This window comes from Battus philenor, unplaced genomic scaffold, assembly GCF_028537555.1.
Source record: "Battus philenor isolate CCGP_79_NKW_IND1 unplaced genomic scaffold, ilBatPhil1.0.hap1 SCAF_14, whole genome shotgun sequence".
Lineage (NCBI taxonomy): Eukaryota > Metazoa > Arthropoda > Insecta > Lepidoptera > Papilionidae > Battus > Battus philenor.
The window spans coordinates 13788832-13805919 of record NW_027181676.1 but is presented as its reverse complement, the minus strand read 5'-3'; the positions used below and the strand labels follow the sequence as shown (position 1 = coordinate 13805919).

General features: G+C 33.4%; 1 protein-coding gene across 4 annotated transcripts in view; it reads left to right on the top strand.

Moving 5' to 3' along the window:
- Positions 1-15782, top strand: part of cib (thymosin beta cib) — a 36148-nt gene extending 20366 nt beyond the window's left edge. The window contains exons 2-6 of one of the 4 annotated variants that reach the window (XM_068777829.1): positions 7761-7916; positions 8463-8576; positions 10987-11100; positions 12828-12941; positions 14650-15782. In XM_068777829.1, coding sequence (XP_068633930.1) covers positions 7772-7916; positions 8463-8576; positions 10987-11100; positions 12828-12941; positions 14650-14789 — 627 coding nt within the window. In that variant the 5' untranslated portion in view covers positions 7761-7771 and the 3' untranslated portion in view covers positions 14790-15782. The remainder of the gene's footprint in view (positions 1-7760; positions 7917-8462; positions 8577-10986; positions 11101-12827; positions 12942-14649) is intronic. The other 3 variants (XM_068777831.1, XM_068777830.1, XM_068777832.1) reach the window with 3 other exon arrangements.
- Positions 15783-17088: the final 1306 nt, after the last annotated feature.

The following is a 17088-nucleotide window of genomic DNA, read 5'->3' as shown; positions in this document are numbered from 1 at the left end:
TGTGTAAAACAGGTTAAGTTATTGACATGTGATATTAGCAACGGAAATTACGCGGGAAGGATGTCATATAAACTTCATTGTTACGTCATCTGAAAAAATGTTGCCAGCAAAAAAAAAGTGTTTATGTGGGAGAAAAATGGCAACATTAGATTAGAAAGATGGAAGGATTGACATTGACAAATGACGAATGTTGTGTAGTTAGAATTGCTTTTAAGTAGTTGTGTTAATTAAAGTTTTATAAGTACAGTACCCGGCGGTTAATATTGCACATCACCTTAGGAAAGAGACAATCGGCTAATTTCAGCTTCTTAGAGCTTTATCTCTGTCCTGCACTATCTATGTGACGTTTACTCTGTCGTTGTATTTCGTGCGACAGAGATAACGCTCTACGAAGCCGAAATTAGCCGATTGTTTCTTTCTGAAGGTCGATGTGCAGTATCTATCGCTGGGCACTGTAAATTCGAGTGTTTTTCCATTCAGAATCGAACATTTATATTAAAAAAGACATACTTATTCATTTTTATTGTAAACGTCATATGGTTGACATTAATATGATAAATATTAAATTCAGCAAGACAGCGATGTTAAATCGAGGAATGTATAAAATAAAATCGATAAATAAATCGATATTCAATAACCTCATGAAATTAAAAACTAAAATTGCTTTAGTCGATGAGATCTAAAATCGATTTCTGTTGATTAAAGCAAGTTCTTATTTCAAAATTTCCAAGATGTTCAAGTTTGTATTACAAGTAGTACGGCGTTTACTAACTTCATTGATATTTCTAGTAAGAAGTTTCAGTGTTGTCAATGTCAAACTTACTTAAGCACTAAAGCAAAATCAGTTAATTTTGTTAAATGATTTTATGTTCAAAGTTTTTTTATGGCTAGGCCTTTACTAGGTGAACAAACCACACAGTCAAGATCAGGGGGAGTCGCAGACCGGCTTTTATGGAGGCATCTTTGTAGACCTGTGCCTTGCAGTTGGGGTTTAACGGATGACATTATGATGAGTGATATGAGTGATATATGAGTGGTATTTCAAAACACCGCCATGTCTGAAGACGAAGGTCTTTGACTAATGTGTGTTGCCGGTGATGATATAAAGATCCGAGTCGTGGTCGCTTACGACAGGCCTCATAAATAGGTTAGAGGTCACCCAGAGAGCAATGAAGAGGGCTATGGAATTTCACCGATATTACTCGAAGAATTTCTCGTCTAAAGTGGCACATTATTCGTGAGACCGATGGTTCGAGTGGCCACCACGAGCCGGTAGACATGGAGTGGGTGAGTCCTTCGCTAGATGCGGGCAGAGCAGGACCGGTTATCCTGACGATTCTTGGGAGAGGCCTGTGCTAGTAGTCCATCAGCTGGAAATTGTCTTTATAAACTGCCATTTAAACCATTTTGTTTTAAATATAATAACGTAAGATCACACATGAATGTGGAGAAATATTTAAGAATATATATAATACGTGATATATTAAAGAAACATTGTCGATTCCATAAATCATGTACATGTTATTTTCACGTCAGTCATTGATATCGCGTTATCGGCTTTCATTCTGTTAATTAAAACATTTCGTATTGTTTGTTATATGATTTATTGGCATCTGTATCGCAAAAGGCGGGTCCATTCTGAACATGACGTCGTACTATACAGAATGATTGGTTTAGCTATTCGTACCTTTAAATCTTTCACCTATAACTAAATATCCTGAATAAACAGTATCTAATAAATAAATACGAGGCTAAAATTGTATAGGGCAGATACTGGCTGATTATAATTTTTTTTATAGCGCAATCTGTTAAATTAGAATGCAGCAATTTTAAAATTAGAATACATGCCAGAAAGAGAAAGTGCTTTTTTCTTTCAGTGACCACAACATGAGAGATGACGTCACAACAGAAGAGATCAATTTGATAGAAACTAGAATGAAACTAAACTCCTCTATAAGACATTCTTCAACTTAAAGCTGTATTACTATTTTAGACATAAGATGCCCACAGCTGGTCATAGGACTCCGTCGGGAATGTTCGTAGTTAGTAGTAGAAATAAATATGTAATAGTAAATGAAAGAACATCACAATGTACATATAGTTCATTTGTTTTTATGGCAAAAAAAAAATGAAAAGTTTCTTAAATCTGACGTTGATTAATGGGACACTATTATTTAAATGATATTTTCTTTATAAATTAAAAAGATATACTATCCCAAATAAACATTTGAAATATACTTATTAATTCTAGAACACACGGATTTAATTTAAAAATATAAAATATGCTACGTTATATGACATTATTACAGCTTAATATAGATATTCCACTATTTTGTGATCTAATTAACATATATAAACATTTAGATTCCGGTTTGAAAATCGAACTGGAGTAAAAAAAAAACCGTATTAATTTTCTAGTTCATTGTACTCTAAGATCGTTTCGTTTTAAATTGTTACATTTAAAATTAAATACGTTAAATAAATTAGTTATATATTTATTTTCGGTAAATTTTTGACAACTCTATCAAATGTCAAATGTCAATGACTGTATTAGATTAGTGTCACGTTTAGAAAAGTCAATTTGTTCTCTTCTGCTAGGGTATCCATTTTGTAGCGTTAACGCTCGGAATTTATCGCCGGCCAGTACGGCCACAAAACTTTTATGTTAAATCATTCTTGGGTGTTCAAATTAAAATTCGAAAAACGATTTCAATTCGGACGCCATCATTGATGCTGTCACTTCCGTTTTATTCGTGTAAATAGTACATACTCTTTGTATATATGTGACATGTATCATCTCGACAGCTCATAGCAAACATTTTCCTCGTCATGAAAAAGAAACGAGTACATGCTCGGGCGACCTCCACCCGTTAATTGCGTATAATTTCAATCATGGACGTCTACTGGTTGACAGTGCTATTAGTTAAGTAGCTGGAGATTTTTTTGTCATCATCATGTCTGCCGAGAGACGCCAGCAAGACTCTCAGATTCAGTCGCGATGCATACGCGATTCAAGACTCAGATTCAGTCGCGATGCATACGCCATTCATTCTCGATGCAAGACCCATATTCAGTCGTTATGCATACGCGATTCAGTCGCGATGCATACGCCATTCATTCTCGATGCAAGACCCATATTCAGTCGTTATGCATACGCGATTCAGTCGCGATGCATACGCGATTCAGTTTCGATGAAAGACTCAGATTCAGTCGCGATTCATACGTGATTCAGTCGCGATGCATACGCGAATCAGTCTCGATGCAAAACTCAAATTCAGTCGCGATGCATACGCCATTCATTCTCGATGCAAGACCCATATTCAGTCGTTATACCTACGCGATTCAGTCGCGATGCATACGCGATTCAGTTTCGATGAAAGACTCTGATTCAGTCGCGATTCATACGTGATTCAGTCGCGATGCATACGTGATTCAGTATCGATGTAAGACTCAGATTTAGTTGCGATGCAAACACGACAGAGTCCGAACAATAAACCTAACACACGTTAGTCACCGTTCGATTACCAACCGATCTCGTCGGAAACGAAGTCTGATCGTATGTCACAGACGTTAACCCCAGATCATACTAGATAGAAGCGTTGAGTTTGAGGAGTTTCTTCCGCCACTTTTCCCTGAGCTAACGCTTTACTAAGTGGTAGTAGTGATATTAGCCAGGCAACCTACCAACAGGTTCGACCCTCCCGTGCGCTCTTGTGTCGGAATGCTATGCGGTTTTTATCGACGAGCTACAGCCCAAGTCGAGGTCTCTTCTTGATTCCTTCAGCTTAGTCACTCCATGAAGCGTTCACTGAAGCGATCTAAGAGCTCGGTGTCCTCCCAATCTGGTAAAACGGTAATATATTGTGGCCTGTGCTGACTCTTCTCCGCAATTTACTGCCTGCCACCACAAATCCGCGAAATCTGCAAATGCCATTTAGTAATTTAAAAAAAAATACTAAAATTTGCAAAAAAAAAAAATTATACAAATATACAATCGTGACAAATATAGATTATAAAACCGCATGCTTATAAGGTTGATATACAGTACAATTCATCAATTCATTTAAACATCCTTCGGAAAACAAAAGATTGTTTCCCTTACAGACCGGATGTCGTATGACTTAGTGTACAGTCCCTCACGAGCCGGAGACAACAATGACAAACTAATTTCATATTCTACTCGTGGATACACCTTCCTACCGCAGGTATCGGGTAGGATATACCGCGGTAGTGAATTGTCAGATAAATAATTCTGTTTTTAAAGACAGTTATGTTGTATCAACTCCGTTAAATTTTAAAACCTATGAACATAGTGCGTTCAATTTTTTACACTGCTAAATAATGTTTTGGCCACTAAAATTTATTTTAATTCATTAATATATCGAAAGCCCTACCAAAAGTCATTTTTTTTATATAAATTTTTACGTGTTGTTTCTGGTTACAAAAAAGGTATTTATTTTTTCCAATTTATTTATTGGCAGAGTTATGTTATTTTTGTTTTTTAAATGTTCACTTTGTTTAATTTTCTTTTTGAAAAGTTGTATTTTCGTTACTCTGGAACCATCTTCGATCTTTACATGGTTTGCTATAGAAAATCTTAATTCACTTTGCGGCTTTTCAATTTGCGTCGTGTTTTTTTGGAACGTAAACACGACGCAAAGTTAGGTATTGGTGTACCTGATAATTGGTTATAGGTGTAAAAACTATAAAGTAAATATATAGCTCATGTATCATCGCCAATCGCCATGTATAGTGTGAAGTGACCATTAAAAATGTGTGATTATTGCGTTCCGTTTTATACCTTACTTCTTACACATATATTTACGCCAGCTCTATGTGATTACATATAAATAGGTTAAATTTAGATGTTATTCGATATGTTTATACATTCGTGTGTGTTTGTAAGCATTCGTTTCACCGCTCCCTTATTTCCGCCCCCAAATAGATTGTATGTTAAAGGGGGCACTTTACAGAGGGTTTATTGTTAGATGAAGTCTATTGAGACGATATTTCTCCATGTTTATGTTGAACAAGATTTCCTGTTATAATACATAAGAGGTTTTACATATTAATGCATTAAAACTATTCCGCAAAGGTTTTCGTTTCGGAAAGTTCTAGAGGAAATAAATTTTATATCAATGTTTATAAATAAACCACGTGAAGTCATTTAGTGGTTGTGGTATTAATCACGAAAATTATTTACACACCTGAAAATACAATCATACAACAATAATGAATATATTTTTGAAATAAAGAATAATAAGTAAATAAATAAAAGAAATTTGGTTAAATTTTTCTTTAAACGCGAAACGGCATGTCTAATTTTGCTATTTTTAAAAAGATGAGGGTAGTCTTTGAAAAGAACTATGGAATTTCTAATAAACCAATACAAACTCACAACACATTTCTTTAAAAAAAAAAATTAAAAAATGTGTATTATTTAATCTAGGAATACTATACTGATGTTAATGCGTGGAATTAAATGTTGACGCTCACTCAGGAAGCTAATTATTCTAAATTCAAAACATCTCTATCCAAGTAGGCATTTACATTCGCTTTTGCATCGACGATTATTTTAACATTATAAGCAGTAAGCTACCACCGGCTCTGAACATCTGTTGAGAAGAGCCGGCCGGAAACTCAAAAATTGCTCTTTTAAATGAAATTCTACAATATTTTATATATATATTATAACATGAACCTTGTAAATGAGTCAATAAACAAAGTTTTACGCATTTCGATTTATTTCAACTAAAACACTGTGCTATAATAAGATTTATTTAATATTATACAAGATACTATTTGTAAAACTATATTTGTAAAGAGCAACTGTGAGAGAGCAACTGCCTTTTTTACCAGCGGAAGTTTCCTGTAGGGACAACAATGCCGGCATTTTATGTTGATTGATTCGAAATCACAGCCTATTTGAATAAAGAATAATTTGATTTGATTATGCAATCCACAGAGTGTATATTAACAACTGTCATTAGCTGTCAAACATTTATAAAGATAAAATATTTTGAAAAAAAAATAGATGTCATACAAAAATCATAAATATTTACAAATGTAAATATAATATTACTAAAGATTTTTAGTGTAGATAATAGTGATTTTTAAAATATTAAATAGTTATAAAAATGATCACTTTGAAGTATGTTTTTTTTCTATAGAATTATGACTGGCCAGTGACATTTGGAAAAAAGTGTAAAAAGTATTTATTTACGACGAACATTTGTTTAACTTAAAATGTAACATAAATGTCGATACGTATTTAAAATGTACATTTAAAAAAAAAACAAATTATAGTCTATGGCATGTAAAGCGTTGGATACACAGACGATCATTGACCGGAAAAAAAAAAAACATGGCGCCGAGTCGTTTTAAACGGACTCTTTGTTTCTACGAGTGTTCCTCAGATGAGTTGGGTTATATGCATTGCGTTTCGCTTCACCAGTTGCATGGCATTCGATGGCTCATACAGCAATCAGTGAGTCAAGAATTTCTTCATACGAAAGTCGATGGACGAAGTCATTAGATAACGAAATGACACGTTTCACAGATAATATTATGCGTCACTGTGAATAAGTGTTGCCATTACTGTACACATAGTTTTTATATATAGATATACCCCACTTGTGTGGTACCAGATATCCATACAAAGGTTGTCTGCCTTGTGTGATAAAACCGCTCTTTGTACTTTATTGTATATTATTGTGAAGCTATTTACAGTATATATACACGAAATTCAACGACTGACAAAACGTCACATAGGTAATGTGGGACAGAGATAGTGCTCTACGAAACCGCAATTAGCTTATTGTCTCTTTCCAAAGGTCGATTTGATGTGCAATATTTATCGATCCTGTAAATATATCTTAACGTGTACAATAAAGAATATTAAATAAAAATAAATAGATATCGACAGTAATAATTTATTATATTCCAGTCAAATATGTTGCGATATATATGCGTTGTTTTACCTTGTAATTAAAATATTTTAACAAAGGTTGTCTGGTAGAGAGCGATAGGACTGCGGCTTGTACCATATAAATTATTTTTTTCCTCTATTTATTATCTATGGTGTACAAAAAAATGTTAAAAAATAAATATCATTTAATATATACCTATGAAAGAGGGGAGGAGTGTTAGCTTTTATTTACTATTTGTTTAGACGATTATTTACTTTTACTTTAGCTATGAGCCGTTTATTTTGAAAGTGACGTAAGTCACTTATTAAAAAAAAACCGAGTTAATGACATTTTTAAAAAATATCTCGACATTAAAACAAAGTAACTTATGCCACTTTCAAAGTAAACGGCCCATATTATGAAAGCTTCTTCAATGAGTTGCTATTGGATGAATAAAGTAAAATATTATCGATTCTCTTAAAGATAGATACTTACGCACGTATATACAGGATGATTTATTAAAGGTATAAAAGATGAATTTGATAGAAATTACAATCAAATTGGTCTTTCTTGTAATGGAATCAAACGTGTTCCGATTTAAAAACAGCAAGCAACAGACTCATTGTTTGTTTAGCATTATAATCATAATTTCCCTAATAAAACCTCCACTGCTGAGCACAGATCTTCACCATCGATTTCCAATAGCACCTGTTTGAAACAGCCTATATTAACAGTGTTCCGAAAATCTTAAGGTCACCTGTCAACCTGTTCTGTTGAATAGGGCGTGGTCTCTCTCTCTCCCTTCTCTTTACAGTTTGTACATGTTAATTAGTATAATATAATTGTTTGCAGAAAACCAAAAAATGGCCTGCTCCGTCAGCGATGCCCCCTCCCTGAAGGACCTCCCGAAGGTCGCCAATGACCTCAAGAGTCAACTCGAAGGCTTCAACACCAGCTGCCTTCGTGACGTCGACACCAATGAAAAGATCGTCCTCCCTTCAGCTGAGGGTATGTCCATATAACGAGTTATATTGCAACCACAATATATTTAATTACTTCATATAAACAATAGATTGTTTTAAATTTAAACTGAATTTAGTTTGTTTGTACATTTTTGTTTTAAATTCGTAGAACAAAGTAAACAATAGCCTAGAATAAAAATAAGGTCGTTTAGAGGTTTTCATTCATTTTCCTTAAACGACGCAATATGTTGATACTGGAATTATAATTTATTTAAAACGTTTGCGAATTGATTTCAAATTCACAAGATTTTGTTTATTTTCTAAAAGTATAATTATAAATGTGGAATTTTTTTTAAATTTTTCATTAATGGCAACATTTTGCATTGTAATAACGTATTCTTTTTTTGAATTTTTGTTTCTTTCTAATTATTGTCGTTATGTAAAAGCCACTCTCCTTTTTAAATAAAAATATGTTTTATTTTGAAATTTATTTTTTTATATTACAATTAAAAATGTACGATGGTAGTGAAATAAGTGAAAATACATATAATGTTATATATTTTTCGGATTAGATCATTTCTTTATGTATCAGACATAGCACAAGAAAAACAACACACAGCGCTTCTTCAAGATGTAGAGAAATTTCAAACGACTGCTTTAAGGAAGACGGATACGGTTGAAAAGATCGTGCTACCAAACGCGCTAGGTATCTTGTTTGCGTGGAGCCAAGCTAACAACTGTGCAGTAACCCCCTTATAACGCGATGCTATTAAGTCTCATTTATTTCTCCCTTATAACGCGAGGATTTTTCAAAGTTATATTTCTGTAATGTGTGATTTATATTGAAGACATGTAATTTAACTGTCTCTATATCCATATAAAAAATTAACTGTGTTTACAGTGTCATATACAGGATGATTTCCCTCGTATAACGTGAGGATTTTCCAAATTAATTTCTGTTATGTGAAATGTATAGTGAAAAAAATATAATTTAACTGTCTTAGGATTCATGTAAAAAATTTGACTGTGTTTACAGTAGCATATACATGGTGATTTTCCTCGTATAACGCGAGGATTTTTCAAATAACATTTCTGTAATGTGAGTTTAGTGGTGAAAAAATGTTAAAATGGTAAAAAAATTCTTTGGATTCATGTAAAAAAATATCTGTGTATACAGTTTCATATACAGGATGATTGATTATAGATATTACAGCCATAAGTTTGATACGCCCTGTAGTTTCAGAAATAAATATGTAAGGATAATATATAAAAAAACGTTTTCAATATTAGGATTACTACATATTAAAAAAAATTTGTTTAATATCTGTCACTGAAGACTTGATGACAGAAGGCATTTGTCTGTCGCATTCTAATTTCAAAATTTAATTAGACATTTTTTAGAGTCATTACTTTATACAGGGTGATTGTAAATAGTTGTGTAAGTATGCTGACAAATTAGATATACATACACAACAAGTTTTTACGACAATAACCATCATTTATATATTTTTTTTTAATTTTTATAAAAATAAATAAGGTGAATATTTAAATGTGAATCATTTCTATATATAGCGTTATACGAGATAGGTATTGCGACGCGTTATAGAGGGATTACTTTACAGGATTTTGAGTGCGTATAAACCCACGCTGAACGTGTTGTGCTTCGAACATTATTAACTAAATTTCTCCATGTTACATACAGCCCAATACGTAACTCACCAGTTCCAATGATTTACCAATTGTTCAAATAATTTACATAAGTGTGAAAATCAATCGAGCGAAGTATTTATTTCTTCCTTAGTATATATAACCGGTGCGTAACATTACATGACCAATTTAAAATGTAACAATTTCATTAACATATTACATTGTTTATATATAACAAGCATGTACATCATTGTTTGGTCGAATTAACATTTCAATAGTAATATGCGAGGCTTCAAAATGGCATTGGATCACATGGAACGCAGAACAAATGGTCACGGGGTTGATAAGGTCCTGGAATGGCGACCACGGATCAGCATATGTTGTAGTATATATATCTCGTCTGACAATTTGATTTTACGACCAATTTTAAAGTCGGAAGTCGTTGGATTCAAACCCCTTTTGACCAGTGCCATGGCCAGATTCAAACTTTCTATATTGCCACAAATAGGCCTATAGCATTTTGCCGAGATATTTCATCGAGATTTTAAGTGGGCTTTAAAATTTGACGCTCTGACCCCGGGACCCCGTGACAAATCTAAATCTGGTGCTGTATATAGAGCATATATCGAGGGTAACTACCATACTATCACAACAGTTCTAGATCACGTTGATGATGATACGTGTAAAAGTCGAAGAAGCTGGTGACAGCTTCAAGGTAACATCCTCTGTCAATCCTGTTCGGCATTTCTTCTAGAGGAATAAAGATGATATAAACTTCACAGATTAGGATGCGTTTTAAGCCCTTCTGTCTTTATATTTAAGAATATTTATTTCATTTAGGTCAGTGTTTCCCAGGCCCACACAGCACAGGGGGGGCAATTTCATCGTTAAAAGGGGCATTTCGAGAGATTAATATAAAAAATATATATAAAGGGGCGTAAGTGTTACAACGGCTAAAAGGCATGGTACATTAAATGTTGGAAAAACTGATATAGCCTATATCTGATATAGTGTATATATGTAAACCTGCGTTTAACTTTATTAAAAATATATGTTGTTGTGATGTTTTTTCCTGCTTCTTCTACAAAACTATAACACTGCGAAGTCAAAAATAAAATTGATTAAAAAGAATATATAATAAGTTTATGATTAAGAGTTATGTTATAAGTTCCAATATTGAATACGAGTGTCATTACACGTACGAGTGTCATTATAGAGAAGTTCAATCTAATTCTGCTTCGTCTTTTTTGGACTCAGTAGACGCTCTCTGCCAAGCAAGGTCTGCTTCAAGATCGCCGCGATGACCGGTTCTGCGCTGCTCGCATCCAGTGTAGTTGATGGGGAACCTATACACCCCTGATTGTAGTCTCTATCGAATTGGGGTCTTCTGAAAATCATATCACGTACACGAGTGGTGATTAAAAATAATACTATATAGATATTAATACGTACAACTTTGGCTTTTACAGACGTGGCCGCTGAGAAAACTCAAAAATCGCTATTTGACGGCATCGAGAAGTTCGACGCCACCAGACTTAAGCATACGGAGACTCAAGAGAAGAACCCGCTTCCAGACAAAGATGGTATTGTATTATATTTTTTAAAGAGCTGCATGAGCGATACAAAGCCTAAAACACTATTATTTGCGCACACAATTGCCTGCAACCACGATTGGCTCTTGTTTCTTTTTATTTATTTAATATATATTTCCCCAAAACATTTACGCCGTCACTATCAAAATATCTTTTATGCGCAGTTTTTGGAAATTTCCTATTTATGATTAACACAATTAATTTTCTAATTTCTTATAGAAAAAATTTGCTATGTGAGTTTAAACATGACACGCACTACAGTCGCTAAGTAAAATTTGTTATGTGCAATTTTTGGAAATTTCCATATTTTGATTATTGTTAACAATTTTTAACCAAATGTTTGTTAAACAAAATAACTGCTTTATGACTACGCATTATACGATGAACTATATATAGTCTTACGAAAACAAGATATGTGCAATTTTTGGAAATTTCCTTATTTTTAGTGTAATTAACAGTTTCCTTGCCATTTTTTTGACATAAAAGACTATGCTCTAAACATTATACGTTACGATAAAAAAAAGGCTGTCCAGTTTTTGGAAATTTCCATTTTTTGATTATTACAAATAGTTAATGAAAATAAGTATTTTCTATAGCGAAAACTTTTAAAACATTACAAGACATGGTTTTTCTCTAATATTTCAATGTTATTATTTTTGCACATAACTAATTATGTGTGACTAGGATATGTTATATTTTGAAACACAAAATTTATAAATTCCTTTTGACAAATTTATATACGCTTTGTTGATTTTTTAAGAATAAGCTGGAATTATTTTTGCAGTCGTTTCGATTTTTAAAATGATATAGTTTAATGTCTTAACGGCATGTACATTTTTAATTGTATATTTGCTTCTCGAATAATTTATATTTGATACGCTTACAATTTAAGTTTCTTTGCAAAATGACATGCATTTTTGTGTGAATAGGGTTGGAGATTTAATCATTGTGTAATCTGTTATTTTTCCATCTGTACAGGGTGCTTTATTACACATGTAAATTTTTTAAAGAGATGAATGTATTTTGCTGTGAATGTACGCCCTATATAAGAATCGACTGTTTCAGTGCTATCAAGGATTAAATTTTTAACAAAAATTGTAACTAAAAAATATATAACTTTTTAAAGTTATTTCAAACCACATAAAAATAAAAACTTTCATTTCGTGGTTTATAGGGGAAAGCCTCAAAGAATAACAACAAATTATACAAATCACATAAATGATTTTTTTGTTATAATACGTTAGCATTCCATATTTAAAGCGAATAATTTACTGGAGTTTCTTTGATAAAACATATGATGAAATCGTGCTAATTAAAAAGAGAAAATAAATTAATATTAAATCAAATAATAAGTAATTAAAAACTTGCTTGAACTGTCACGGTTTTACACAAGCAAACATGTGGGCGGATATGCGTAAATGTAATGTGAGTGTGTGTGTGAATATACGCTAAATGGTAGAAAATATGCAAGATGAGAGAGAGAACAAAGAGAGAAATTGTGTAGAATGAGAGAGGGTAAGTAAAAGTAGGAGGGTGCAAATCCTTATCCCGAAAAGAAGATCGGGAAAAGAGTGTTTTTAAAACAAAGAGAACAAGAATGAAACCTTTTTAAACTTTTTTTTAATGTACGTCAAACGTAGTCTCCAGCCCTATTTCAAGGCATGTTTTTATCTTGCTTACGATTATGTTTATGCCCTGCACGATTCTGCTTATGCCAGTTGTCGCCGCGGAGAAGGCACACCAGAACCTACTGGACGGCGTGGAACATTACGACAAGACCCAAATGAAGCATACAACCACAGAAGAAAAAAACCCGTTGCCGCCCATCGAAGGTTCTTTTTATATTGCTTTATTTATGCCTTATTTAATCTGTGATTTACTTCAGCTTTTTTTTGCACTGCTAAGCTGTTTATATTTTAAATTCTTTATTTGAAATTAAGCTATAGACAAGGGATAGCGCTAAAGAAAAGCTCGGCGGGGTGGGGGCCGAGGGGAGAGATCATTAAAGCCGGACTGACGGATCGGTGTGACCGATACTCCTCCCGTCTCGTCAATGTGCTGGGTCACAAGTCACGATTCTCGGGGCTGACGACCCGAATAGCAGTTCTAAAGTGGCTTCGCATTGCGTAGACGTTCTCTGTCATCGACCATACTTCTCATCCTCCTCATTCTTGCTTCGTCACACTCACTACTAATGATTGTGAATAGTCATTTTTATTAAGTGCCTTGCCCGACCTTATTCTTTCTAGAATTCTTACGCCCTAATTAACATATATTTATACCAAAGCGAAAGGGTTAAACTCGTGTCGAGTCCACTATAAAATTGCCCCCCTGTGGGGTGTGACCTTCACGTTGGGAACCCCGATTTGGACTATTTTTGAAAACTTATGGCGAAATATGTTAATTCATCAATGCCGGTGTGGTACTTCGGCTACTGCGATATCGAGGGTAGTCTAATCTTTCTACCAAAGCTCAAAGTTCTAGAAATAAATTGATTTTCAGTCTTCAACAGGTAATAAAGAGAGAATGCTGTTATATCTCTCGGTTCTTCGGCTGCATCCAAATTCACTATGAATAAATTCCTATTTATATCTTTGACTAAGTCGTAGTACTTAAGCCAGTGTTTCTAACTAAACCTTTTTTGTGCCAAGCCCCCCCTTAGCCTTTCTAAAATTCTTACGCCAAAATTTTATATTAAAGCGCAAGGGTTAAACTCGATTTCATTTTAGAATTATCCCCCTTAACAAGAAAACAGGGCGTCATATGGGGCGTGAACCCCACATTGGGAAACACTGGGTTAACCTCAGTTGTGTTTTTACGTATATTTGTTTTTAATACTTACTAGAATAGACTAAAGTCGATGTATTTATATTTTAGTCTGTTCTAAATTGATATGGTCAAAATGGCCAGAATGAAAAAGAAATCAAGACATTGTCTCTTTGCCTCTGTTTGTAGCATAGGTCTGCTCGAAAGATCGCTACAATGACTTGCTGCAACCGTAACTATATTACCAGTACATCTAGTTCATAGGCTTAATTTGTCCTGCCTATTGCCACCTCATACGAGCAGTTCTTCTGGCTATGTCGGTGACCTTGATTTTTCTGTAGATCTTACTTTTGATTGGATTTCGCAATCAAGCTTCAAACATTGCCCTCTCCATTGCTCTCTGGGTGACCTTGATCCTTTTTACGAGGGCCGTCGCAAGTGACCAGATCTCGGAACAGTATGTCATCAGCACAAACATTGGTCAAAGACCTTCGTCTTCAGACAATGCAATATTAAGAGAAGAAGTTTGAGAGCTTCTTGAACGCTGCCCATACAAGTTGAATCCAGCGAGTGATCTCTTTCTTTTCAATCTGAACGGTTTATCCCAGGTACATAGTCGTCTCCAACTGCCAGCGTAGCACCTCTGAATACTTAAGTATTCACGATATAGATATTATACATCGTATAAGCCTTATAATGTATTATTTTGAAAAAAGAATTCATAAAAATTTCTTAAACTTTTTTCTGGATTTCAATGTGATATTTTTTTAACAGCTATCGAAGCTGAAAAGGAAAAGAATAAGTTCCTGAACGGAATCGAGAACTTCGACCCCACCAAGCTGAAGCACACCGAAACCTGCGAGAAGAACCCTCTTCCAACAAAGGACATCATCGAGCAGGAGAAAACAGCTTGAATTCCCAACATTAATTATTAACCAGCAATTATATCTCGCTAGTATCGCCGTATTTTAGTATCAATATAAGTTTTTTTATAAGTAAAAGGCCCGTTTGCGTCGTCCGTTGACACATTAAAAAAAATAATGTCAAGTGACATTTTTTGACGTTCAATTTTACACATTCGATTTACAAAATTTACCGCCAAAACGTAAAATCTTCCTACAGGCGACATAACTGCGCGGGAAATACAAGGCTGATACAGATAATACAACTATTTTTGTCAATGAATAAATTAGAATTAATTCAATTTTAATAATTTTATACTCTGGTCACCCCGTGCCTGTTTATGATTTTTTTTTATAATCTACGGTGTAATTGAAAACGGGCTTCGTAAATCGGTCATTATCATTAGTATATAGGAAACCAAATTTTCTATGTCACTTTTAACATGATATAATATGCAATAAGTGTATTTTATGAGCATTTTTATTTAATTTATATACTAAAGGTTATTAATTAAGATCCTGTACTGATATTATATTAAGTTGGGGACACACTGCACTCCAAATTAAATTTATTTATATTGAATATAATTTTATTTTTATTTTTTTGCTTTCTGCATGGTGTTCTCTATATTTTAGTTGAGAAAATTAATTGACTGAGAGAAACGTGCATCGAATTCGGAATGTATTAAATTAGGGAGTGTAGTTACCAAGTGTAATTTGGTTACAAAAGCTTTTATTTCAGCATTATATACCAGGCAACGCCTGAAGTAGTATTAAACGCAATAAGGAATGCTCAATTCTATATCAGAACGCTAAAAGTCTGTCATATAAAGCAATAGTCTATGTCTTTACCATACGAACAATAATTTTTATACTAATATACTGCATTGTGTGCAAGCACAATACATTGTTCACTATTTTAATACTCTAAAGATGCCAATAAAAACCATTTTATCGACAATTTGTATGTTTTACAGACGGTGCTTTTTTAAATATAAAATGAACAAAAAAAATTGTTTTATTTTAACTCAACCCTTATTTGTATAATATCCGGTATATGATTTGGCACATCGAGGCCTTTGTTTAACCACTTCGCTTGTCGGTCACAAAACCATACGCATAGCCGAGCGTCTACTATAATCGACGGCCGTAATATGAATTCACTCGTACCGAAGTGGTTCAAGGAGAGAAGCAGAAAAATTGTCCTCTTAAAGAAGAGATTTTCGTGGGTACCATAAAGTCTAAGTTTTAGGTAAAAACATCCATTTGTCTACCACCTATTAATTTATTTATTATACAGGTGATTGGTTATTGGTGTAAAGACCTGAATGGTGATCAATCTTAAAACTCTTGAAATTAGGGAGGCTAATATCTTCTGACAGTATAGTCTGCAGGGACAGATAGTAAAAAGAAATAAATTTTAATACAAAGCAATCCAAATTATGAAAAAATTAGTATATTATCATTACGTTATTTATTATTTCTGAAACCGTATAAAAAATTGACAACAGAAGAGCATACATTCATCCCTTTAAAGCTTTTGTATCTGTGACCACAGGCAGGATTACTAATTTAAAAAAAACTTAATGTAAACATGGCGGCTTATGTGTACGCCATAACTACAAAATTGATGATAAAGATATTTACTTAGTCTGTCATTATTTGACAGTTAATTGGGTATACATTTATCACTGTAGCTTCAACACCTATAAACAATCATACCCGTATATATTTTCTCCATGTATATATTATAAATAAGAAAGTATATTTTTTTGTTACTATACAAGATCTGTAAAGTCGATAAAGATGTACCCTAGGGTTTGAGGTTATGTATAAAGCAAAATGCAACTAATAAAAAGTAAAAATATATGATTATTAAATCTAATGAGAAGCAGTATTGGCAATTACCATATTTTTGGTTGTGACACAAATGAGATATGTTTCAATACATCATCCACCGCCGTCGTCACCAGGAACTTGAAAACATGACTTTTAAATTTATATAGATTTTATACAGTAACCTCCGTGAAATTCGAAATATTATTGTGAAAAAATCCTTAATGGTGCACCATTACAAAAATCCCTACCATATTTATAAACTAATCTGTTATGATATACATATTATTATAATGCTTTGCAATCGAATCGCTTTAAAATTGACGCAATGTCATACAAAACTATAACACAGCTTTAGCGAAATAACTCTATATTATTATTAATAATATTATATAATATTTACATTTTTTATATATTTAAGTATCTCATTGTCTTTTGTTCAAATCGTTTGTCGTTAACAAAATGGCGGGTGTGC